At 35.1% G+C, this 25,462-nt stretch overlaps 2 protein-coding genes across 2 annotated transcripts; both read left to right on the top strand.

Moving 5' to 3' along the window:
- The first annotated feature begins 1,633 nt into the window (after positions 1 to 1,633).
- LOC110861670 lies at positions 1,634 to 5,718 on the top strand. The gene is made up of 2 exons (XM_022110798.2): positions 1,634 to 1,795; positions 2,825 to 5,718. Exon 2 carries the CDS (start codon positions 2,836 to 2,838, stop codon positions 4,780 to 4,782), a length of 1,947 nt encoding a protein of 648 aa, XP_021966490.1. The 5' UTR covers positions 1,634 to 1,795; positions 2,825 to 2,835; the 3' UTR covers positions 4,783 to 5,718.
- An 8,391-nt stretch (positions 5,719 to 14,109) lies between these two features.
- LOC110861706 (CUB domain-containing protein 2) lies at positions 14,110 to 16,705 on the top strand. Its single transcript, XM_022110832.2, has 5 exons — positions 14,110 to 14,232; positions 14,349 to 14,405; positions 14,759 to 14,975; positions 15,482 to 15,835; positions 16,286 to 16,705. Exons 1-5 carry the CDS (start codon positions 14,187 to 14,189, stop codon positions 16,398 to 16,400), a joined length of 789 nt encoding a protein of 262 aa, XP_021966524.1. The 5' UTR covers positions 14,110 to 14,186; the 3' UTR covers positions 16,401 to 16,705.
- Positions 16,706 to 25,462: the final 8,757 nt, after the last annotated feature.

The raw sequence follows: 25,462 nt of genomic DNA, 5'->3' as shown, positions 1-25,462 counted from the left end.
TTCACACCAAGCTAAAAAATTAATTTCACACTAATCATACTTATATTATACCATTCTGTTATCCAGATCCCTTGGTTGGAATTCCTGCGCAAAAATTAGCAAGATTGGAATCCAATACTACAAACAAGTCGAGATACTAATTTCTCATCTTAATTACTGCTTTCAACCCGTCGTCCTTCCCGCCATTCTCCTCTATGCCGTCTCCGTCAACATTTTCTGCACTTTCTTGACCGTGTCGACCAAATTCCGACTTCTTGAGCACATCGGGAACGCAACCTTTCCGCTGATGGCTGTCGTAACACGGCTCGTCCTTTTGGCCCTTGGACTAATCGCTGGTCTGGCTAATAAAAGATCGATCACGTGTGTGGTTCAAATGCGGAAATCCTTCTTATCAAAGACTGCCCTAGAAAATATCGTCCTGAAGAAAATGACGAGAGCACTGGCACCAATGAAGATACGATTCGGCAACAATTTCATCACCGTTTCTACACTTTTGGTAATGACAGCTTTCTGCGCCCGGTCGACGGTCCGGTTGCTCTTGATGGATTCCGTTTAAGATTACCGGCATACATAACCTTCCACCAAAATACAATTTTCTTAAATGGTATTAATTTAATGAGGTGTTTTCTGCAGTGATTCATTTATTACCAAATGTGCTAGGAAATGAGGAAATAAAAGTTTCTACATATAATTTTGACGCGTTTCACGTCTTCAACACATGCCTGTTCGCGTGTCGAGCTTCGTAGTGGAACTTGAGCTAGCTAATCGTTTTGATAGTTTTAGCGATCCAAGCCCGCCGGCTCCAGAAAACCGTCTCGACTTACTTTTACTCTACACATTAAAACTTCTTCTAGTCCTTGCACAGGCATATATGTATGTATGCCATAGTTTGAGATCAATACGAAAAAATCAATAGTGGTATTCACAGTAACCGATTATTGCGATTATAATCATTATGGACAATAATCACCCAAAAATTCTTGAAATGCGTGGCATGTCTGCCAGTCGAAGACTGGCTTCTCTAATAGTATAAGATTAAATTAATTAACAACTTTAAAATAAACATGCACACCAGTCACCAGTTCGACTAAAAATACATTTGTCTATATAAACATGTAACTGAATATAAGATAAAGGCTGAAACGAATATACATATTGCCACAATTATTATAACATTTTAATGATGTGCTAACCTGAAAATAAGATTTATATTTTATCATGCAAACAAGAGTTCTCTTCATATTATCAAAATACATTTTCAGGTTGAGACAATTTTTTAGAGCGTGTAGCTATGCATATCTATTCCATATAAATCTATGGGTCTCACCGAGCCAGATGAATTCAAGAATGGATGACGCTGGAATTTTATCTAGCAAAATATACGGAGTGGTGTATGTATACATTGATCCTCATAACAACTACGCACAAATACAGCTTGTTTGAGGCCTAAATTTAGTATGGTCTTGGTACCTATGTACAAACTTCGATCCTGATAACAACTTCACACACACACACTGGTTGAACGCACACTTGTTAAAATATAACAGAGGAGAATATGTTCTTTCTAATCTTATCATGTCGCTTAACCATTCCAACTCATCTGCCACGTTGCAGCAGGATCCTGCCATTTTGCCAATTTATTGCCCTGTACATACTTGTAGTCAAACTTTTGCCTCCGTTAACATTGGTTTTACTTTAACCAACTTCATCTCACAAAATATTCCTTCAAAAGAAATTTAACGAGCATTTTGCAGGTCGAGTCATCTTCCATCTCCACTATTTCGATACAATTCAGGTACGTAAATTAGCTCGCTATTCATTAAACATGTTAAGAATTTGTTGTTCAAGGTCAGCTTGTTGAATTAGTCATGTCAAATTAAGCAGATCAATAAATACACCGTTACAACGCATGTAACCAAGGGGTGAAAGAAATGTGTCATACGTCCAAGTGAATATCATATTAAGTTCGAAAATTTGTTAAAATTGACACTTTTGACGTGTTCTTGACGTCCGTGTCTGAGATGTGTCAAATCTAACAGTTGATAACACTTATGTGACCTTTTGTGACCTATGAGGTCTAAACGGAGGTCACCAATGAATTCGGGGTTAAATTTCCTTCAAAATTGACATAGATATGCCCCATGACCTTTATATGACCTCTGAGGTCAAAATAAACGTCACCATTGAAATCAGCCTCAAATTTCCGATTGACATATGCCCTATGACCTTTAGATGACCTCTGAGGTCAAAATGGAGGTCACCATTGAATTCCTCATTGAAAAATAGTTAAAAATGATGTGTCACATGCCAAAAGTGACACGTGACACTTTTTCGTCACTTATCGTCACAGGTGAGTCACCTGAGGTGACATCGTCACCTGAGGTGACGATGTCACAGTGTCCATCTTCGAACTCGTCCTGTCCCTTGACGTTAGGAGTTTACGTTCAAAATTTCAAGTCTCTATGTCTTTCCGTTCAAAAGTTATCGGAGCTACGGACAGACAGAAAGACGGACGGACATAACGATCTTATAAAGGGCGTTCACCCGTTAATAAATATGTCGATTTCAACGAAAGTTGAGCCATAAATGGTGACCTCCGTCTTGTTCTGACCTCAAAAATATAAAAATAAGGTTACGAATAAATACCTTGAATATATTTGGAGCTTCGATATTAACAGATCTTGAATCTGCTCGAAAGCCGTTGATTCAATCTGAAATTCTGCCTAAAAATACTTTGTTTTTATGCAGCTCAAATTTTAATATTAAGTTTGCGGGCATATTGCAACAAAAAATATCCAAGATTTTTTTAACATTATTTTTCCAGCGTGACAAAAAATGTCGTTCCTAGACGAGGTCAAATTGGAAAGCTTCCTAGGCTGGGGATCATTCGGGCTTGTGTTCTCCACAATTAACAAGGAAACTGGGGAAAAATTTGCCACCAAATTTATATACGAAGGTGGACCTGACTACCGTGTCGAACGAGAAGCGTTACTTGTTGGAAAAACGCATCGAAACATCGTTGCTGTCAAAAACTTAACTCCTGAAACCTTCTCATTCCGCAAACTTAATAAATTCATAAATTCAGTCGACATTAAAGATGAAGATGGACAAAGGAGGAGAGAGTCCTTACTCAAGTTGGCAAAAGAATGGGATCCTCTGCCAATTCACGTTATCAAAATGGAACTGCTCGGTGATAACTTGAAGACCTGGATATCCACTCACTCCGTCGCTGCCATAGATGACATTCGCTTGCAAACAATTAAGCTACAAATCATCCAAGATCTTATCAATGGGGTGAAATTCCTGCACGATAACAAAATTACTCATCGAGATATTAAGCCAGCTAACGCCCTGTTTGCATATTCCGGACGTCCAGAGAAATTCGAGTTCCCGCTTAAAATTGGAGACTTTGGATTGAGTCGAGAAATACTGGGAGAAGCGACGAAAGAGTCCTTGACGGCGAAGCAAGGAACTAAGCTCTACCGTGCTCCGGAAGTCGATACGGGCAAATATGGGCGACAAGCTGATCTATATTCCTTGGGGCTGGTTATATTTGAACTTGTAATGCTATTCAAGGAAAAAGAAGAGAGGAACGATAAGTTCAGATTAGTAAAATGTCAAAACTATAGCGTACTAGATGCAGACCCAATAATTCAGTTTGTATCAATTGAATTAAAGCCATTGATAATTCGAATGGTCCAACCGGAAGTGATTCATCGTTTGACATCCATTCACGATGTACGCAAATTTATGGACCAAGCAGTCGGAGAGCTTAATTTAATTAACGCCAGCATGTATAACCCAAAAAAACTAACAAAGAAACTGGTGATCGACACGGTTGAACTTATGAGGCTTCTACAGGACCCAAATTCACAACGGTTTCTTAGCAATGTCACGTTCAAATCTATTCTGGGTATAGGAGAATTTGGGTTTGTTTATCAGGCGCATAATTCTGTCATGAATAATGACACGGCTGTGAAGGTGCTTGTACACGATAAATGGGAAGAAGAAGATTACGCGATTATGGTTGCGCGGGAAACAGGCATAACTACATTACTAAATCATAAACACATCGTGAATGTGACTCAGACTCACAATGTAAAACTAACTCCATCAGAATATGAGAAACTGATGGGTGAGATTACCATCCCCAATATTAACCAAGAGTATATTCGCAACAGGCTGACACACAGCTCAACTTCAAGCCTTACGTTCATAGAGATGGAGCTTTGCGGTCAAACCTTGCGGACATGGCTGAACACTATGTGTAACGACCCAACATTGGATCTAAATCTGGAAATGACTCAATTCCAAATTGTGCGCGGAATTCGGGAAGGTCTTGCCTACTTGCACTCGAAAAACATTCTCCATCGTGACGTAAAACCAGAAAATGTTCTGTTCGCATCTTCGGAGTTTAAGCTTCCAGTGAAAATTGGAGATTTTGGGTTATCCAGAATAATTGATTCCGATGACTATATTGTAACTTCTAATGTCGGAACAAGTATGTACATGGCAGCAGAAGGTATTATGGGACAGTATAGGAAATCTTCAGATTTGTTCAGTTTTGGCCTTATTATGCTCGAAGTGCTTGATTTAGTTAATCCACGTAAGCTAGGACGAACGTTTCATCGAATTGTTCAAAACCAAGAATTTCAGCTGGTCAAAGAGTCGCATGCAGTGATAATCAATTCTAAGGAGTTAATTATCTCACTTACTCGTAGAAGGCGGGACGATCGACTGAAGGATATATCTGAGGTGAAATTCGATACTGATTTGAACTAGATGACTAGGCACAAGAAATCATATCTGTTGAATCATAACTTTTTTTGCGAACCAGCATACTTAAAATTAACTATAGTTAACTCCTAATCATTTGGTCTTACGGCAACAAACATCAACTTGTTTTTTGATTCGTCCAAATCGAATTTAAGTAACTGCGAAGGTTACTTCGATCTGCAAGATTACTTAAGCAGTTTCTTGCTTTTCAGTGCAAGAAATGAAACAAACCCGAAACAAACGAAACACTGGTAAAAATTAACAATGAATCCATCTGTTCTGCATATAATCGTTAAATTTATTGTTAGAATACTTGTTTTCTTCGCGTAATTTGTGAAAATATGTAAATGTGTATACGATTAAAAAACGTTACGTAACGATTCTGTCAAACCCCCCTCCCCCATCCGTAACGATTCGTAACGCAATTCTCCAACCCCCTCCACCCCCTCGAAGCGTTACGTAATTTAAGAACGCCCCTTATGTGTGATTAAAATTTTCAAACCTAATCCTAATTTTTCACCTCTAAACTGGTCGGATGGATTAGCAAGCTATGAAGGCTTTTGTATATTTAAGATATTTAAGTATTTATGTAAATTCATTAAAACAGATTTACATATTAATTGTTAGCTCCTGGTTTAATTATCTGCTCACGTGATAGAGTTATTAGTCTCTCTTAGAAACTTATTATAATACTTATGGTTATCTGTAGCATTAAACCAGAATTTTCTGGTTAATTTGCAACTTCACGCATTTATCGACTTCGTTATACTTAATTGTAAATAAGAATTTTATTCTGATCAAAACTTATATGGATAATTGTACACAGAATGATTTTATGTTTAGTAAAATTTAAGCTACATACATACATTAATATTTCGGTGCAAGTACGTACACTTAAATCACAGGATTTGTAACAAATAAATAATTTCTTACTTGTACATACATTTATTTTGTTTGAGATTTCAGAGGAATCTTTCTAAATTAATTATTTAAGGACGATGACAAACTAAATATTTCTTAACTATTTATTTACGAGAAAATGCATTAATTCGACAGCCACCACTGGCTTGCTGAACATTAACAGATCGGGGCGTTTCCATCAAAGTTTCCATCAAAGAAATGTTATGACTATTCATAATGTGTAATAGGTCCCTAAGACAGCTTGTTTTACATTATGTTTGAGGATCCAGCCCCGGATTTCCTGACCAAGGGGGGCAATTGTTTCTTGCGACATATCCATATACAATTTATTTTCGTCATGTATTTTATTATTAGCTAGGGATGAACCTAAACCTGACTTGTTGCTGCTTGAAAAATGATAAATATTCGAAATATTACTATTTACAATCTTAACAAAACTATGCAAAATAGCTTCACCTCTCATTTTCTCCAACATCTTTTTTAATTGTTCTCGACGTTGTCGTTGTTTAGAACGACGGGACTTTGCGACTCGCCCAGACATTTCGCTTCCGCTCTCGGGTCGCTTTTGTTTTTCACCCACTTCTTAATTGCAACTTCCGCCTCCACAATTGTTAATTGCTCCCCTCCACTAGTTGCCCGAACACAACCTGAAATTATTTGAAGTACTGACATTGAACAAATTGAAGAATCTGCATTATGTTTGTAAGATATGTAAGGTAACTGCTTACAATTTATCAAATCAACAAAGCCAGAATCACGAAAACTACGAAGAACACCTTTTTCCTTCCCTGTTAAGGTTACAAGTTTAGAAATATTCTTGGCAAAAAGATAATCCAAAACGCGTTTGCTTATCTCCTCAGTATTCGCACCACCCAAAATTCGAAGTTTGGTAACCTAGTTAAACGTACAAATTATGTGTAGTCGACAAAGTAAAAAATAATTAATATAAACATAAATCGTGGCGCGATGTTTGTTTTTGCTAGTTACAACAGCTTACCAATTTTAATTTATTCTCCTGAATTTTAACCCATTCTGATAACTTGTCAAAATTCACAATGGTGGACACTGCAAGAGTTGGATGATCATATATTATCCCCTCAACTATGCCACCGACGGGATTGGAACGCCGTAGCAATTCCTCCAAATTTCTGTTGATTTTTACGAGGTTTCCCGCTACGGTTAACTGTAAATCTTTACAAGGATAATAATCAAATTTGTGCCATTAATCACTGGAATTTACTAATTTCATGAGGCACACCCCAGGCTGATATTCTTACTTTTAAGCTCTGTCTTTATATTTTCAATTTCTTGCAGAGGAGCAACAACGTAATTGGTAACATCATCAATTGACTTGATTTGTTGTTCGTCAATTGATCGATGTTCCTCGTCATTTGTGTTTCCCTTGCCATCGACTGCTATACTGTCTACCGTAGAAGGCGGATCTACATAAAAGTAAAATTAGCGATATTAATTTGTGTTACTTAAATACATACACATAACTAACTTGATTAACTGCATATTGGAATGATAATCAATAGGCATAATTCTCACCAACTAAATGAAAAAAACTTGACGTAGGAATTCCTACGTCATTCCTACATTTTTATGTATAATTATACATAAAAATGTGTAAAAATTTCCATAAACATTCCTGAGAACAATGTTATCGCCTGAAGTTTCTTGGAATTTTTGAATTTTTTCATTCGTTCCAAAATATTAAAGCCCAAACTTTCAAAATAAGCGATTTTTACTGTTTTGGTCAGAGGAATGGGACCTTGCTTCTTCCCATGGCTAAAAATCATTCCAACTTTTACCTCAAATATTTTGCCAAATTTGGCTATCGCTCAAACCTCCGCAAGAGGCTTTAACTTTATTCAGTTGCACTTCATAGATACATAATTCAAAAATTTCAACAAAATCGGACCCCTACACTTCACATCGATAAAACTCACCGGAAATGGCTGGATGAATATTCTTATTGTTCATGTGGCGTACGAGAGCATCATGCGAGGAAAATGTGACCTTAGGACCACACATTTTGCACAACAAAATCGATTTCGATCCACTGGAATTTGCAAGGTCTGAGTCATCTTCACTGTCCGACATGGATTTCGATTCAGATTCCGAGGCTGAAAAGTCGTCATCGTCATCGTCCCTTTGTGACCTGAGAGGATCCGACATGATTTCGTCACGGTCGTCGTCGTCTTCGTCGATTGGCTCGATTTTTACCAGTAATTCTTCCTCTTCAATGTCCCCAGGTAATTGTTGGTCGTCATCGTTGTTGAAAATCAGGTCGGCCGGGGGAGACCCCACTTTTCCAGACAATTCTGCGTTACATGACGTAAATTTAATTAGTTTAATTTAACACGATTCATCATTACTTAATTAGAGAGATTGATTAACTTTTTAAACTGTAACGACGACAATTGTCGTTTTGTAAGAAATGGTTTAATTCAGGAGTAAGACAAAAGTCGTCCTAAAAAATCGTGGCGCGGAAGGAAGACAATTGTCGTTTCTAGGAGGTCATTGATTTTCACCTTTTTCTCTCCGCGACCTCAAATTTATTTCAATTTTGAGGGATTTCTCCTATGCCAACACAATGCTAAATTTGAAGATTTTCTTCCAAAAAATTTGGATATTTCCATATACAACGCAATGTTAGATTTTTGATTTTTCAGTTTTTCGAGTTTTATTAAAACTCCTGAATTTCTCCTCCTGCCCTGCGCCATTACCACAACATGCTTATGGCTTCCCCAATTTAACGCATTTTCTTCTTGTTAATCATACATGTTAAAGGGTTAATTAGAGATTGTTCCTTACCATTAATTTTGGATTCATTTCGCAATTTATTGAACAGCAGCCCGTTCCTGCTGGAAATGACGGCCCGTAAAGAAATTGTGATCTTTTCGATCTGCGAGGTCAAATTTGCCAACGAGAGGATCACGGAGGAGCAGATTTTGCAACAAAATAGTGCAGCATGATTTTCGGAAATTTGATCCTCACTTATAATTTTGAACTTGGAAAGAATTTCCATTTCTTGGACGGCGAGAGGGCCCAGATTTATCCCAGATTCGGCGCAGATGGAACAGGACGACCTTAATTCTGGGGATGAATTATCCTCCTCTTTCAGGACAAAGTTGTCCCCGGGTCGTGAACGGGGGGCAAAATTTGCCCCCTTGAGAAGGACTGCCGTCGAGGAAAGTAAATCTTGCAAAATGTGTCCCGTACCATTTTTCGGGGATTTTAAAAACACACCTTCTTCTTTAGACATTTTATGTATGTACCTATGAAAATATAATCGCCTTTAAAATTTTATATATTTTGCTCAAATTGAACACTCTTAAAAGTAATGTTGCCTTTTCGAAAACTACAAACTAAAAGGCCTCTGAATTCTAAATTAAGTAAAATGTATGTATGTACACTTACTAAATCCAGAAAGTTAATTTGCTCTGGATTTCCACAATTTAGAATTTTTAGAGTGCATTAAATTTACGTTTCAAACAGGAAACATTATTTTTAAGAGAAAATTTATTTTTCCTTGAACTTCCTTCAATCTACAAACATCCTTTTTGCGTTGAATTATGAGAATATCGTGAAAATTTATTATTGGGATTGACTACGGATAAATTTACAAGTTAAAAAAATTTCAGGGAACAAAACGGGGGATCCGACAAAGAGCTTTTCTATGTTCGAGCAGCTTTTCTGTTTTCATATGCATGCACGTGTAACTCATGCAATTCTCATTACTTAATGAATGAATGAATATATTTATTGATATCCTTTTGATGCCGCTTATGGGCCCATGAAGGTAAAATCATATAAATACAGGCGTAAATAAATTGCAATTCTCATTAATGTGCATCCCATATGTACATATGTATGTATACGCGGATAGCATTGTATTAAATATTTTATTCTATTGCATAATCATACATATGTGTTCAAAAAATATTTATGCATTCAAATTTACTTCATTCAAAGCCTTGAAAAAATATGCATTCCTTATTTAGTCATTCATAATTTGGAAAAAAATATTTATACCCATGGGTATAAATATTTTTTTTCAAAAATATGTGAACATATTTTACATAGTGTAAATATTTTTCATATTGTATGCAACAATATTGCATAATGGCATTTTGCAATATTGCATTATGATAATGCAATATACATACAATTACATAAACATATTTATTTAACTATAACGAGGACTTTTTTCTCCTCTTGACACATTTGTATTTAAATTTTGATAATTTTTATCATTTGCTAGTGAAGTAGGTCCAAACAATGCAAAAAATGTGTGATAAAAAAACTCCACATATCAAGGGTACCTCTAAGGGAATCATTACATCTTTTACACATACCCCTTCATTGTGTGCCAACCAAAAGTCGTATTAACCTGGGGTTTGAGTATTTTTTATTGAAATGTGATTTTGTAAGATGAAATTAAGTAAAAATTCGCTACGTCACGTTTCTGTCGTAAAGTTAAACCTCTGTAAAAATTAAGTTTTACGGTTAATTACCATGCATCGTACCTGCGTATGCTTCCAGGGGTTTTTGGGGCATTGGAGTTTTGTGGGTTTTAGTAGGTTTTGGCGTAGCAAATTGGAACAATCCCCTTCATATAGTCGGAGTTTTCAAATTTTATAAAACATGCTAACAGGGTTTTACTAGCAATTCTACAATTTAATAAGTTATTAAAATTGAATTGATAAGCAGCTTCGTTGAGAAATTGCTGAAAACAGATGTTTTTTGATACACGAGACACAGACTCAGTTTACCCCCAAAAACCTCGACTGCCCAGAATACCCTAAAAACCTCGAAACCACGACCACCCTCAAAACCCAGGTAAGACCCCTAGGAATTTGCTTTCAATAGTAAACCCAGGGTATTTCCTCACCCTGCATCGTGCTTATGTATGTACCGAAAATGCCCTAGCACCCCGTCTTGATCAGAAGCAATTTAACCGTCCACTTGACACAAACCCCAATTATTACTAGAGGTGTTAAAATAGTGAAAAAGTTATCCCCAAAATGAATCTTGATCGGAGCACAGGCTCTAATCTTCGCTTGTAGAAAGTGATCATGCCCCGACTCTGCGCCACCACGTTTCTCCAGGTTTTGCAGGAATTGGATGGAAACCTTGCTCACCTTTCCGGACAACGTTCCCAAGCAGAGCGTCGCCAAATAGGTTTCCAAGCTGATCAAAAAGAAGAAAAGATGGCCCAAATTATTCAACAGGTTCCCATCTCGGAGATACGAAATGGAGATGAAGGTGCTCAGAATATTTGCATCGGCGAAAAGGAGAACTAAGCAGGTAAGAAACATGGCTCGGAAGGAGGCGCTAATTTGACTTGAGATTATCCTTAATTCGTTATACTTTCTCAACTGTTTGCTTAAAATTGCTGCCGGTAAAAATTTTGAAATTGTGGATTTCGTCCAGCTGTAAAGAACAAGGGAAAGTTTGTCATTTTAGTGATACATATGCAGGAATTTAACGCTTTTGGACCGGAAATTTAAACGTTGCTTCTACTTTATTTTACCGTTTCGTCTTAAAACGTGTAAAATATATTCATTCAAAATGAAATAAAATAACTACTATTTAAATAACTAAAAATAGAGTGACTTTAGCCATTCGTGCATAATAATTACACTTCATGGAGATGTAATCAAAGTTTTAAAATCTTAAGTCAAATTTGTGTTCGCAAAAGCACGAAAAATGCGTGATGTTACGTAAAAAAAACAGTAACTTACATAATTCATCATAGAAAGTTTAGTCAAAAATTCTTAAAAATAAATATAAAAATAAAAATTCTTTATAAAATTCTCTGTTAAGTCGTTCATCGGCTACACCACGTAAGCTCACCTTCTGATTTTCACAAGGCAGACCAACATGGAAAAAACGGAGACAGTAAAGATGTTAAATATCGCCATACAAAGCCCACTTGCTAACCAGTAGTAGATCCACCCTTGCCCAATAATTGCGACAGTATGCCCCAAAACATATTCCATTCTACTTCCCGCCTGAATCAAAGAACCGATAAATGGGGCTCGTTCTGGTTCTATAATATTTATTAAAATGAGCAAAATTGGAGATACGAGTGACGCCACCAACCCCAACAGGATCACGATAGCTTTCACTATTTTTTGATAAACTCGAATCTCCCGGGGGTTTTCTGTGCGCCACAGATTTTGTTCGTAAATTAATACGAAGTTAAGTAGAGTCACTATTTTTTCCACATTTACATAAAAACTTGTCACCGTCATTGATATTCCGATGGGCAGAATTGATCCGAAAAGTGTGATCGACGCTTTCGTCGTGATATCCAAATTTGGCCGAGTTATATGATACATTGAACTAACTGGGAGGAAAATCGTGAATAAGGCGAATACAGTGAGAGGAACCGGGTGATTCGAAAGTGATTCATGCCGAACTTTGTACCGAATCGGGGTTTCCTTGAGAGGTAGGAATATAGGGGAGGGGACAAAGGAAGAAGCAATTTTTATTTGAAGCCGGGTTAAATCGGAGATTGAGGACAATCATTTTGTAAGGTTTTACAAGCCCTTTGTTTTGAAAAAAGACTTAAGGTGGACTAAGAACTTAAATTGTTAAGAGCTACATACGTAATAAATACTTAATATGCATGGGTTCTAGGTAGATTTTGATTAAAGTGTTTTACAAGACGAATTCCCCCTTTATTCGAATGCAAAATAAATTATGCAAATCAGTGGTGGCGGATGCATGTATGTATTCGTTCAGCATAGAAGTCGATGAATGTAGATATGTATTTACCCGAAATAAATAGGATTTGGCAAATACTTGTAAATCGTGGGCCTCATCAAATATGAAAAGGTTTTCCAGAATTGAGGAACATATTATCAGCCAAGTAAATATTATTCCACCAGGAAAAGCAAGCCAGGCATGTCTTTAGTCCGGTTTGATTAATGTGGGAGGAATTTGCACATATTTACTTAGGTTTATTCAAACTCTTCTTGTTATTGAATTTCCCATGTAAATATATATTAAATGTCTAGGAATAGGCAAACAACGGCAAATTTTAATGCAAATTTTTGCCTCTCCAAAATAAATAGGTAGCACTCTGATGAAGGTTCGTTTTCCTAATGAATACATAAATTTTCAGCATGCTCAGCGTTTACCTAATTTACAGAGACCACATATGTACTTCTACGTATGTACATATTTATGCATGTATTTAGCTTCCATGGACAGGTAACACACAAATGTGGCTGTCATCAATGCCAGAAAGTAATTTGATCAAATAATCAATTTGATTATTTGTTAGTAAACATTACATTAGCAATCAAAAAGTAATGTATGTAAATACATCTTTAAGGTGGCATTGTATGCCCCAGTATGCGGGTTTTTAATTTGAATTATTGTATCTATCTTTCCCTTCTTCCATATATTCAAATGGGGATTTTGAAACTTGTTCATCTCTGTGGGTTTTTTACAATATGAAGATTTTAATGCACCTAAAAATCAATAATTTTTAGATTTACAAAGTTACGACTATAAAATTTTGATTTTTTTCTTGCATAAATATGAAATAGATGAAAAATAATCTGTAAAAAGTAAATATTTCCTCATTTAAGAAAAAAATCAAAATTCTAGACTCCTAACTTCTCAATCCTAAAAATTAGCCATTTTAAGATACATTAAAATCTTCATATTTTAAAAAACCCAAGGAGATGAATACATTTCAAAATCATCACTTGAATACATGGAAGAAGGGAAAGTTGAGACACAGCAATTCAACTCAAACCCTAATACAAGTGCACGTTAAAGTGCCAAATAGACTATAATTAGATTTCCATTAAATAAGTTCCCAATAGATACAAGCAGTTGTGACCTAATTAAAAAATTTGTTGCAAAATTTGTTATGTATGTACATACATACATACACTCTTAGCAAAATGGTATTGAATTTAATTGAATCATCACCAAACGGAGTGCATATATGACTTAACCAAATTGTGATAATATTTACCCCACATTGTGATAAATGTTCCCCACAATGTGTTAAATCCTCACTATCTAGTGTTAAGTTTACACATTGTGGGGAAGATTTATCACAATGTGGGGTAAATATTATCACAATTTGGTTAAGTCATATATGCACTCCGTTTGGTGATGATTCAATACCGTTTTGCTAAGAGTGTACACCTCATTGTCATACATGCGTTGGTATCAGCTCATTTTTAATATAAAAAGACCCGTCAGTCAATCAATACAGTTGAATTGGTATAAAAATCTCTTACCCACCTGGGCTGGACACGACGCAATAACTAAGGTCATAAATACATATCTATTCAATTAGTCTGATAATGGGAGATGATAAAAGGGAAAATCAATTACGCCATGACACGTACATATGTACGCTGTTGCATACATATTTACAGGTATAAATTTGGGACGAGGTATCTATCATCTTGTAATTAGAGCATGCAGTGAAGTGCAATTAGTCAGTCATGTATCTCTCCGTTGGTTTCTTATTCATAGCCATGCTGGCACGGGGTACATAGGTTTTTTGAAAATTTTTCCTTGTTTTTAATCAGTTCTTAAATATGAATTATATCTAATTAGATTGAACTTGTATTAATTTTTCGTTTCGTTAATCCGTTCTTTACAAGGTGCTCCAGAAATCTTCCAGAATAACCGGCCCGAGGATCCAGTCCCAGTTGAGACAGGTATATACATTTCAGAATTGAAATTACAGTGTTTTACCACAAGTTCGTCACATTTGAAAACACAAAAGTTTGAAAGTTCGCATAAAATTTTTGCATTGAAGATTTACATACATATTTCTCTGAGGCTCGTATGTAAATAATTGGCAAATTATATTACGAACTCGTAATGAGTAAATCTGAGAATTTTTGGCTGTTTGAAACAGATCTGGTACATAAAAGTTTGGTTGTTTTGAGTTTCCCACATTGAATTTTGTGAAAATATATTTAGTAATTATACGTGTGTAAAGTTAAGATATGGAATTTTTCCAAACAAATTCTTACCGTTATGTGGCACATGTTTTCAAACATTTTAGTTACAACATGCGGTGGTTACATTGTGGCCTCCTCGGGAACAATCAACTTCCAAGTGGGAGGTTCTATTCGAGCTGACATGCGCTGCATTTGGACTTTGAAGGCTCCCGCTCAAAATCAGCGATTCGTCCTCGTCTCTTCCGGCCTTAAAGAGTCGGATGGCTTGTATTTGACCGATTTCGGGTACGCAGCGGCAGGTCCGGGAGCTCAAACGAGGGTGTAAGTTGAACAAAATGAGAAACGAAATTATAAATATTTGCATAGCCCCGCCGAATGTCTAATTCCACCTCCCTGCACAACTACGAACAATTTCGAACTCATTTTAACATTCGGGTGGCGACAAATTAGAACCTTAACCATATAATCGTCTTCGAAAACTGTCAAAAGCGGGGCTGCATATTTTTAGAAAATTGGAAATAACACGCTTTAAAAATATGTCTAGCAAAATTTTAAAATAAATTCCCACAGCCTCTAAATCTTGAAAAATGTGTTAAGTTTGAAAATTTAGGCGACGAGTTATCAAGTCCTACATCAGTGAAACTTGAGATCTCTCCCTTAAAAAATTTAGAAATCTGGAATGTTTATTTTTTAAAATTACCATCCACATTCATCAGCAAGAATTGTAAAATAAATTCCCAGAACCGAGAAACAATTAAAAACATACAGATTTCAAAAGTTTTTACGATGTGTGTACGTGATTCTTGAATATTTTTTTTCTACTTAAGGACAACCGTTGGGCAGAATTACACACTCCCTTCGAAAAACGTTTTTATCACTTTAAACGTCGGCCACGCTCCCAGGATGGGATTCAGCCTCCAGTTTTTCTCCAGCGGTCCAGACAATTATCAAATGTTGACCGGCCTCGCGGCTTTGACCGGAGTGAAGGGCAATTACAGCTACCCTGTGGGTGGAGGGCAGTACAACAACAGTGTTATCGACTGGTTCACACTCTGCCCCTCGACCCCGTCTCAACCCACGTTACGATTTACCCGGGTGGATGTCGAGTATAATGCGGACTGTAACTTTGACAGCGTCCGAACCTACACCTGGTTTAACAATCAGTTCAGCGAAGTTGCGAGGTAAGTTTTTGTCTGTATAGGTTATTCTAAACTTATGCTATTAAAAATATTGAATATATCTATCTATATACACATAAATGATACGATGTAGCACCAATGTTATCGCCAGGGCTTGTCGATATACAAATGTACATATGTCACTGCTGAGGGGGCTGGGAGGGTGAAGTTTTGAGTGACAGGTTCATTTCCGCCGTATATAAAAAGGGGGTGGAACGAGTAACGATGGGGTGGTAGGGTTTAGAAAGTAGGCACATAGTGTATGTACGTTTCCTTGGTTAGATAAACCTACAAATTCGAGAACCTTGTGTAAAAAATAATATGATACATACATCATATCCATAACCAACAGTGTGCCAACAATTTATTCGAACTTTACATACAAGTTCACATGTCTCTTTGTCAATTAAGAAAATTAGTCTAGAACAAACTATTATTTTGTTTTTTTTCTAGGTTTTGTGGAACAACTATTCCACCAAGTCTTACATTACCCGAAGGTCTTGGCTTGATTAGATTTAATTCTGATAGCACCGACACCAGGACGGGATTCGACTTTGAGTGGGAATAAATATCAACGAAACTGAAAACTTGCATACTTAGTCATACAATTAATGTTATTATTCCATATTGTAATTAAAACAAATACATTATGTATTTCCCAGTAGAACACAACGTATTCGGCTAACCCTTACATACAATACAACATTTTCCTAATATAACTAACAATTATATAATAAATTTGAAACTTATTTAAAAAATAGTAGCATATTTCAAAAATATATTTCTTCCCATAAAGTATGCTAAATATAATTTGTAATTTTACTCTTGAACTTGATACAACTTACGGCATCACAAATATAATAATAACCAAGATATTGACTACACTGAGTTTTTTTATTTCATCAAGATGTACATATGCAAACGTACTTAATTGGAACTATACTTGTTTGCCTTCCCTTATTAGAATCAGCGACATGGTTTGATTCAAACAAAAATCCTGTATCACCAACGGTGTCCCACTGTCGATAAAATTCGACCCAAATTTTATCTTAAGCTTTCCGCACGATCCCAACTGCTTTCGTATCACGGACCGCTTCGTATTCTGCAAAATCCTCATTTCCAATTTCTTCAGAGACCTCACAGACGAATTCAAGACCCACGACGCCAGAGTGAAGATGAGTATATTATTTACTATCGCGTTCACCATGGTCATAGGGAACATGAGAAAGACCGGCATTGAAATTTCGCCACACATCGTGATGGTCACGTACTGCAGAACAATTTGCAGCAGTGGCATCCCGCAAACAAGGGAAGGAGCAACCTTCTCCATGAGAAATGCATTCATTATTTTCTCAATTAGTTGAATCATGCGGTATCTTTGAACGCATGATTCGTGCCCGGTCGTTGTGGCAGTTTCCAATATTTTCCTGAGCATAACAAAAGTTAGTGCTTATCAATATGAGGTGCAAGAGTTCAAAGAAGTTTGACCATTTGGTAGAAAAATATTTTTGTGTTCATACTGATTTTACCTGTCGAGCATCTGAAAGTAATTCAAGAGCGAGCTAATTCCGGCGAAAAAATTGTACACGATTCCTGTCGTTCCAATGCAGAAGAAGCAAGAGCAGATGTATGTCTCAAAAAGTGGGATCAGTATGACCAGTCCATTCCACCGGATTGATGAGCAGCTGGGTGTCATTGATAATAGGAACGGAGGGGTACAAGGATCAAACAAAATCATTCCAAGTATTGCTAACGGGTTCAAGTAGTAAGAGTGTTTCAGCATGTGGAGAAAGATAAGCATTGCTTTGGCTTGTTTGGAAGGTTTGACGTTCTCCTCTAAATATTTTTTCAAAACCAATAAATTCTTTAGTCTTACCAAAATTTATGATAATCTTTAAGGTTTTCTTATAAAATTGGTAAAATAAGGATGCAAAACTCTACGAAATGATACATCTACATACCTTTCCGTACTTTTTCCTCGAAATCCAAGCAAGTATTGATCATTTGTATTTGAGCCTTGTCTAAAACATTCCAAGCCCAAGAGGAGCCCATTATTATAAGAAATATTAAACAGAAGACGAATCCTTGAATCTTCGTAGCTAATGGCATCGACGCGAAACCTAGGTGAGTTGAGACGGACAGTGTGTATGAAAGCATAACTAGGTAAAGCAGTTTTAACATCTTTTCTCCATGGGGTGAAATATTTATGCAAACGAATCGTTTTAATTTAGGGTGGAATTGAAATGGATAATATTTAAATATTTTCTGGCAAATGCGATAATGCTGTACGATGAAGGGGAGGAAATGGGTTGAATACATCCTTACGATTTACATTGATTAGTTTTGCGTCAAAACGGAAAAGTTGGAACGTCTGGATTTACTGATAGCAAATGATAGGCGAAAATGAAACAAGTTTAATGAATTATACTCAGAATTTAGACACGTATAAATAATCAATACAAAGGTTAAACAATACTCTAAAAAATTATTTCTCTAACGTACCAAGATATTTCCATGAATAGCAAGGTTTGCAATACTCACATGACTATGAATACGTGCATAGGCTGGGTTATGCGGAAGATTAAAATAATTATCTTATTGGCCTCCGAACACCGAATAATAATTAGATCTATTTACTAGGCAAAGTAAAAGTAACTGAGCAAGAAAATTTTGAAATAACCAATTAAAACAATAAGCAAAACTAAAATAACTTTAGACGGTCATCATTACGAACTCTAAAAGTAATGTATACGCTGGCCAACCAATGTTTCTTGAGGCGATTTGTGCCATGGTTAGAATTTACCCAAACATTTGGGATCAAAGTTGAGAAAGATGGCAATATTTACCAAGGCAGTAACCCGTTTCTTGGCTTTGATTTAAAATATTTTCACAAACTTCATCCATCGCGACGTTGATTGTATCGACCTATGCCCATAATTTAAAAGTTTCAACTAAATCGGAGTCTGATACTTCACACCATCGAATTTTAAGTGTGTTTCCATCATGATTGTATGTAGGTTCATTTGATATTTAGCATGTTTATTCACGCGACAGATACCCAAAGGAAGCGGATATGAAGAGCAAATATGTATCTATATAACTTTATGTAAATCAATTGGAGACGCATAATATTTGCATACAATATGTACGCCCTGGCGACTTTGTTGATAACTCGAAATATTCATTACTTTATACATTTCATTTATGTAAGCTTATCTTTGCTAATATGGTTGAGGAGGATTTACATTAATACTTATGGTTGTAATATTATTTGTATTTATTTGGAACCCTTCCCAGTTCTTATACGTAAAATTAAGCGTAATAAAAATTTAATAAAATAACATTTCCTGGCACCTCGTACTATTGGTTTCATACATACATGAGGTGAAATGGATTGACCAAATTGCAATCCAATCCAATCCATATCCATGGATTTAAAAATCCATACAATCCATATCCATACGACAGAATATAAAAAATCCATCCAATCCATATCCATGTTACAGAATATATAAAAAATCCAATCCATCCAATCCATGGATTTAAAAATCCATGCAATCCATATCCATACGACAGAATATAAAAAATCCATCCAATCCATATCCATGTTACAGAATATATAAAAAATCCAATCCATCCAATCCATGGATTTAAAAATCCATGCAATCCATATCCATTCCCCAATTTAGAAAAATTATCCATCCAATCCAATCCATGGATTGAAAAATCCATTTAATCCATGGATTAAAAAAGGTCTTAATAATTTTAACTAAGTAAAAGTAATTTATTAAAAATACCAAAAACTAAGCATATTAAATGAATCAAATAATATACATAATGAGGTTTTTAAGAAAAATTAATCAATAAAAATATTAACTACATACGTACATATACAATTAGCTGAAATTTTTATCATTATTTTTAGTGAGTTTTGAGCATATACATGAATATGTATATATGTAATATTTATATATTTTGAATTAATGTTGTTTTATTATTCAATAAAGCTAATTGTATTATAACAAATATACAAAAAATAATTAATAGCTACATAAAATAAACAAAACGGTTGATTTAATCTATAACAAATTAAAAATTTATCACCCAAACTTTAAACTAATTGTGGATCCACAAGAATTTAGAGTATTGTAGCAAATATAGCAGTAATACATTTAGTAATTGCATCGCTTATTACTTTCCACCGTTCATCACAGTCGTCTTGCTTATCTGGATGGTACAGTAGCAACAATTTGCGATAAAAAGTCTTGTTCAAATCACGTATACCAATTGTATGGCCAAGAGTGAAACCTTTAATAGATTTTCTTGGTGGATACTTCTCGATAATGTAGTGTAAAAACTCAACTGGATCTTTTCTGTAAGTGAAATTTATAAAATAAAGTTCGTTAAAAATAATAACATCGTTATAATTAAATAATTATTATGTTAGGTAAAAACATTGCGCACATTTCATTAAGTTCAATTATTTCCTGTTTTAGTTCCAGACCAATACCCTCGAGACCCTTCTTAATTTCTTTACTAGTATTTTGGACAGAAGACTTTCTCTCTAGTTCCAAAATTCTGTTGCGGATCCGCAAGTATTCCGCCTTTAAATGGTTGGCGTCAGAAATGCACAGTCGTGAAAGATATGGGATTCGATTATCTATATCTTCTAAATCAGCGTTGACCTTTTTAATACTTTCTGGATCCAGAACAGAAGAATTGTACAAACTTTTAAAAATAACCACTTGTGAAAGTTTGGATAATATTTGTTGCACGTTGTTTTGGAGAATGCAAATATCGTTAGTTATGCAAATATCAACACGTGCTTTTAAAATATTTTGTTCTGCAAGTGGAGGAATGTGGTAGGATGATGCAGGTAATCCATTTAAATTTTGAGTAACCTGAAAATATTGCTCTAGTTAAAGTAAAATAAAACACTTTTGATATTAATTATTAAAAACAATAAATTACTGACCTGTACATAATAGCAGTATAAATCTTGGGTGACATGTAGCAGTTCTGCAAAGTCATTCTTTACAGCTATGCATGACTTGCCAATATCGTCGACATCAACAATTGCAATCGGTTCATCAAAGACGTAGAATAAATGTTCAACTTCTACCAATTTGTCTAACATTTTGTCCTAAAGCTCTTGAGGAAGTAAAACTAAAAAAAAGCAATTATGAAATTGAAAAATTTAATTCGCTATATTTTATAATTACCGGCATAGGAAAGGCTCCACTTTCACTTAACACGGACGATAAATTTTCTTTTTTCTCCATATATTTGCTCATATTCTTCAGTTGCTGTTGAGGATTTTGTTGTCGAAACTGTTTTCGTAGATTTTTTTTTATTTCAGCGGATCCGCTAGATTTTGGTAAAGGGCACTGATAGTTTTTATGCTCCGCAGAGCCGCAATTAAAGCAATTATTCATTTTCAATAAAAAAATTTACGTGAGTGAGAGTTGCGAGTGAGAGTATCACTTTATGGAAAAGCTTGTTTTCCTTTTTGTCAATCCCGCTAATACTAATTCACCCCAATGAGCACATGCAAAATTCAATCTGAACTTAATTTATTTGCAGGTTAATAGTACAAAAAATATAGGATACAACATATGAATAAAAATTATCAATTAAATATTATATTTGATGCATGTTAAATCGGATACAGTGGATCCACTGAGGGCGGCTCGTCGATTGGTGATGGTCAATCCAGTAGTAGAGAAAGTTCTCTCATCTGATGTCTGTGACGCTGGAATTCCAAGAATTCTTGCAGCTACTTTTCTTAAAACTGGAAGTTGTGTAGATTGTCGCCAAAAAGTCAGCAAATCAAAATCTAGAAGAAAGCAATTGTAGTACTTAGTTAATTTAATAATCTATTTTTCTCGTTTTCTAGATTTTATTAGTGTACCTTCTTCGGTTGATATTGGTATGGCAAGATAGCGTTGAAATTCGATATCAAAGGACATTGTGTTCACTTCAATTTCTGTGTCTTGCAGATCTGCAAAGCGAGATCTTTTTGCCTGACTTGGTGTTTGATTAGTTATTTCAGGCTCAATTAATGTCTCATTTCTTATGACATCAAATAAACTGGAAATAAATGTCTTTGCAATACCTCGTTGGTCATCGGAGACAAATCTAAGAGATCTGCATCTGCAATTTGAGTAAATAATTAATTACGGATCTATGGAATAAATACGAAAGTTAAACTGCAGATTGAAAATTTACCGTGGGTCTAACATAGCTGCACCCAAATGCAAATCTTTCAATTGAAAATATTCGTCTAGACAAATCACAAGTTGAATTTTAACGTTTTTGATTTCTTGCAGATCGTCATCATTGGCACGCATTTGTGTATACAAAATATTTCTCCATTGTGCAACTAAATGTATTGTTGGATGTTTATCGCTACTCAGTGATTCAGTACATTCTCTAAAAATCTTTAGAACCTCGACTAGTTGATCAACTAAATTATCGTCAATATTTTGAATTTTATTAAGTTGATTGTTTTTGCAGAGAATTTGTTGAACTTCTTCTCGAGACTTTTGATAACTTTCCAGCATAATTAGGTGGCTATTCCAACGCGTTGTAACATCTTGCTTCAGCGATTGTTTTAAATGTTTGTTGAGGCCGGTTTGCTTAAAATATGTTACTAATTGTTTCACGCTAACAAGGGAAGACTTAATTATGGGGCAGGAGTTGGACAAAATAAATTCTTTTTTCTTCGGAATAACAAGATCTTCAAACTGATGTTCTAACTTTTCTCGTTCTTTATTTTTTGCCGGAAGATTTTCCAATTCTTTTATTTTGCTTTGCAAATCGGCTTTCTTTGCTTCTAATTTCATCATAGCGTTTTGCTTTTCATCCTCCTTCTCAAATGTCCACTCCAGTACAAGATTCAGATCATGACATTTACATGAATATCGTTGAGGAAAAACAGCCACACAATTTGAACCTCCATCAGTTACAGATGACATGTTGCTAAAAATGTTTTCTAGTCGATCGGCTAAGAAATACTCAGACAGGGATTTCTTCAAAAAGATTCGAATATTTTGTGTTGACTTTTTGGCTCCAACATCGTCGTCAATAATAAATTGTTTTACACAGATTAAGGGATGTTGAATTTTGAAATTGTCGTCGATATAGTGCAGTGTTATTGATATAAATGGTCTCTGGCGGTAGGCGTCCGACCACATGTCAAAAGTAACAGAAAAATAGTCGCCAGTCAGAAGAGCTTCTGTTTCAATTTGATTTTTTACTCGTTCTTTAACATTTATTGCGGTTTCATGCATGTGTTTCTTTAATGTGACTCTTGACTGCAAACTGAATCAGCTTGATGAGCACCATATTTGGATCCAAAATTGATCAGAGCCTGCGATATTCGTTTAAATCCATCTCCGTCAATTGTTGCAAGTGGCCGAATATCCATCGCCAGTCCTATGGTAATTTCTTTATTTAAATCCTCGATGGCAGATTTTGGTGGTTGTTGTAATAATTTAGAAATTATTAACGGGGTTTTATTGGGAACAGTCTTCATGGAGCCATCACAAGTTTTTGAGTGATTTGACAAAGTGGAGGTCCCATCCTGTTTTTTCCATCCATAGAATCGGCTGCATTTGTTACATTTAACATACTGTAGAGGCTTATCATCGAAGAAAGCGATCTTGAATTTATTCCAAACTGGTGACGTCCTAGTTGTGTTGTTTTCAGCAAAAGTTATTCTTGAACTACCGTCCCGATACATTCTTTCCAGCACAGTTTTTGTAATCTGTGAGGAATCGACATCCTTTGAAGAGTCGGTGCAGCTAGGAGTTTCTGCTCTTGTTGGATCCAACAATTGGTCTTGGCTTCCACTATTTTTGAAAATTACTTCTTCTTTCTCAGGTTCGCTCATGATCTATGAAGTAGAATATTGTAAAAAATTCAGTACAAAATCTTACATTATACAAGAAATTATATATTACCTGTGTAGTTCGGGTTATTATTATTATTATTAAAATGGGCGAATGATTTTACGAATAAATATCAGTTGTTAAAATTTTTATTGTGACAAGCACTACAAGCAGATGCTGAATGTTTAGCTCTACGTTTGGCAGTAAGCTATATTCACAAGAGAATGCGCTCGTGTCGCAGTTTGTGGCTGATCAGCCAGGTGGGATGCCCATGGATTATCCATGGATTATCCACGGATTGCCCATAAATTCAGAAAAAAATCCATCCAATCCATATCCATGCTACAGAATATATAAAAAATCCAATCCATCCAATCCATGGATTTAAAAATCCATGCAATCCATATCCATTCCCCAATTTAGAAAAATTATCCATCCAATCCAATCCATGGATTGAAAAATCCATTTAATCCATGGATTAAAAAAGGTCTTAATAATTTTAACTAAGTAAAAGTAATTTATTAAAAATACCAAAAACTAAGCATATTAAATGAATCAAATAATATACATAATGAGGTTTTTAAGAAAAATTAATCAATAAAAATATTAACTACATACGTACATATACAATTAGCTGAAATTTTTATCATTATTTTTAGTGAGTTTTGAGCATATACATGAATATGTATATATGTAATATTTATATATTTTGAATTAATGTTGTTTTATTATTCAATAAAGCTAATTGTATTATAACAAATATACAAAAAATAATTAATAGCTACATAAAATAAACAAAACGGTTGATTTAATCTATAACAAATTAAAAATTTATCACCCAAACTTTAAACTAATTGTGGATCCACAAGAATTTAGAGTATTGTAGCAAATATAGCAGTAATACATTTAGTAATTGCATCGCTTATTACTTTCCACCGTTCATCACAGTCGTCTTGCTTATCTGGATGGTACAGTAGCAACAATTTGCGATAAAAAGTCTTGTTCAAATCACGTATACCAATTGTATGGCCAAGAGTGAAACCTTTAATAGATTTTCTTGGTGGATACTTCTCGATAATGTAGTGTAAAAACTCAACTGGATCTTTTCTGTAAGTGAAATTTATAAAATAAAGTTCGTTAAAAATAATAACATCGTTATAATTAAATAATTATTATGTTAGGTAAAAACATTGCGCACATTTCATTAAGTTCAATTATTTCCTGTTTTAGTTCCAGACCAATACCCTCGAGACCCTTCTTAATTTCTTTACTAGTATTTTGGACAGAAGACTTTCTCTCTAGTTCCAAAATTCTGTTGCGGATCCGCAAGTATTCCGCCTTTAAATGGTTGGCGTCAGAAATGCACAGTCGTGAAAGATATGGGATTCGATTATCTATATCTTCTAAATCAGCGTTGACCTTTTTAATACTTTCTGGATCCAGAACAGAAGAATTGTACAAACTTTTAAAAATAACCACTTGTGAAAGTTTGGATAATATTTGTTGCACGTTGTTTTGGAGAATGCAAATATCGTTAGTTATGCAAATATCAACACGTGCTTTTAAAATATTTTGTTCTGCAAGTGGAGGAATGTGGTAGGATGATGCAGGTAATCCATTTAAATTTTGAGTAACCTGAAAATATTGCTCTAGTTAAAGTAAAATAAAACACTTTTGATATTAATTATTAAAAACAATAAATTACTGACCTGTACATAATAGCAGTATAAATCTTGGG

Source organism: Folsomia candida, unplaced genomic scaffold, assembly GCF_002217175.1.
Source record: "Folsomia candida strain VU population unplaced genomic scaffold, ASM221717v1 Fcan01_Sc044, whole genome shotgun sequence".
In the NCBI taxonomy this organism is placed as follows: Eukaryota; Metazoa; Arthropoda; class Collembola; order Entomobryomorpha; family Isotomidae; genus Folsomia; species Folsomia candida.
This window is presented reverse-complemented; position numbering and strand designations above follow the sequence as displayed.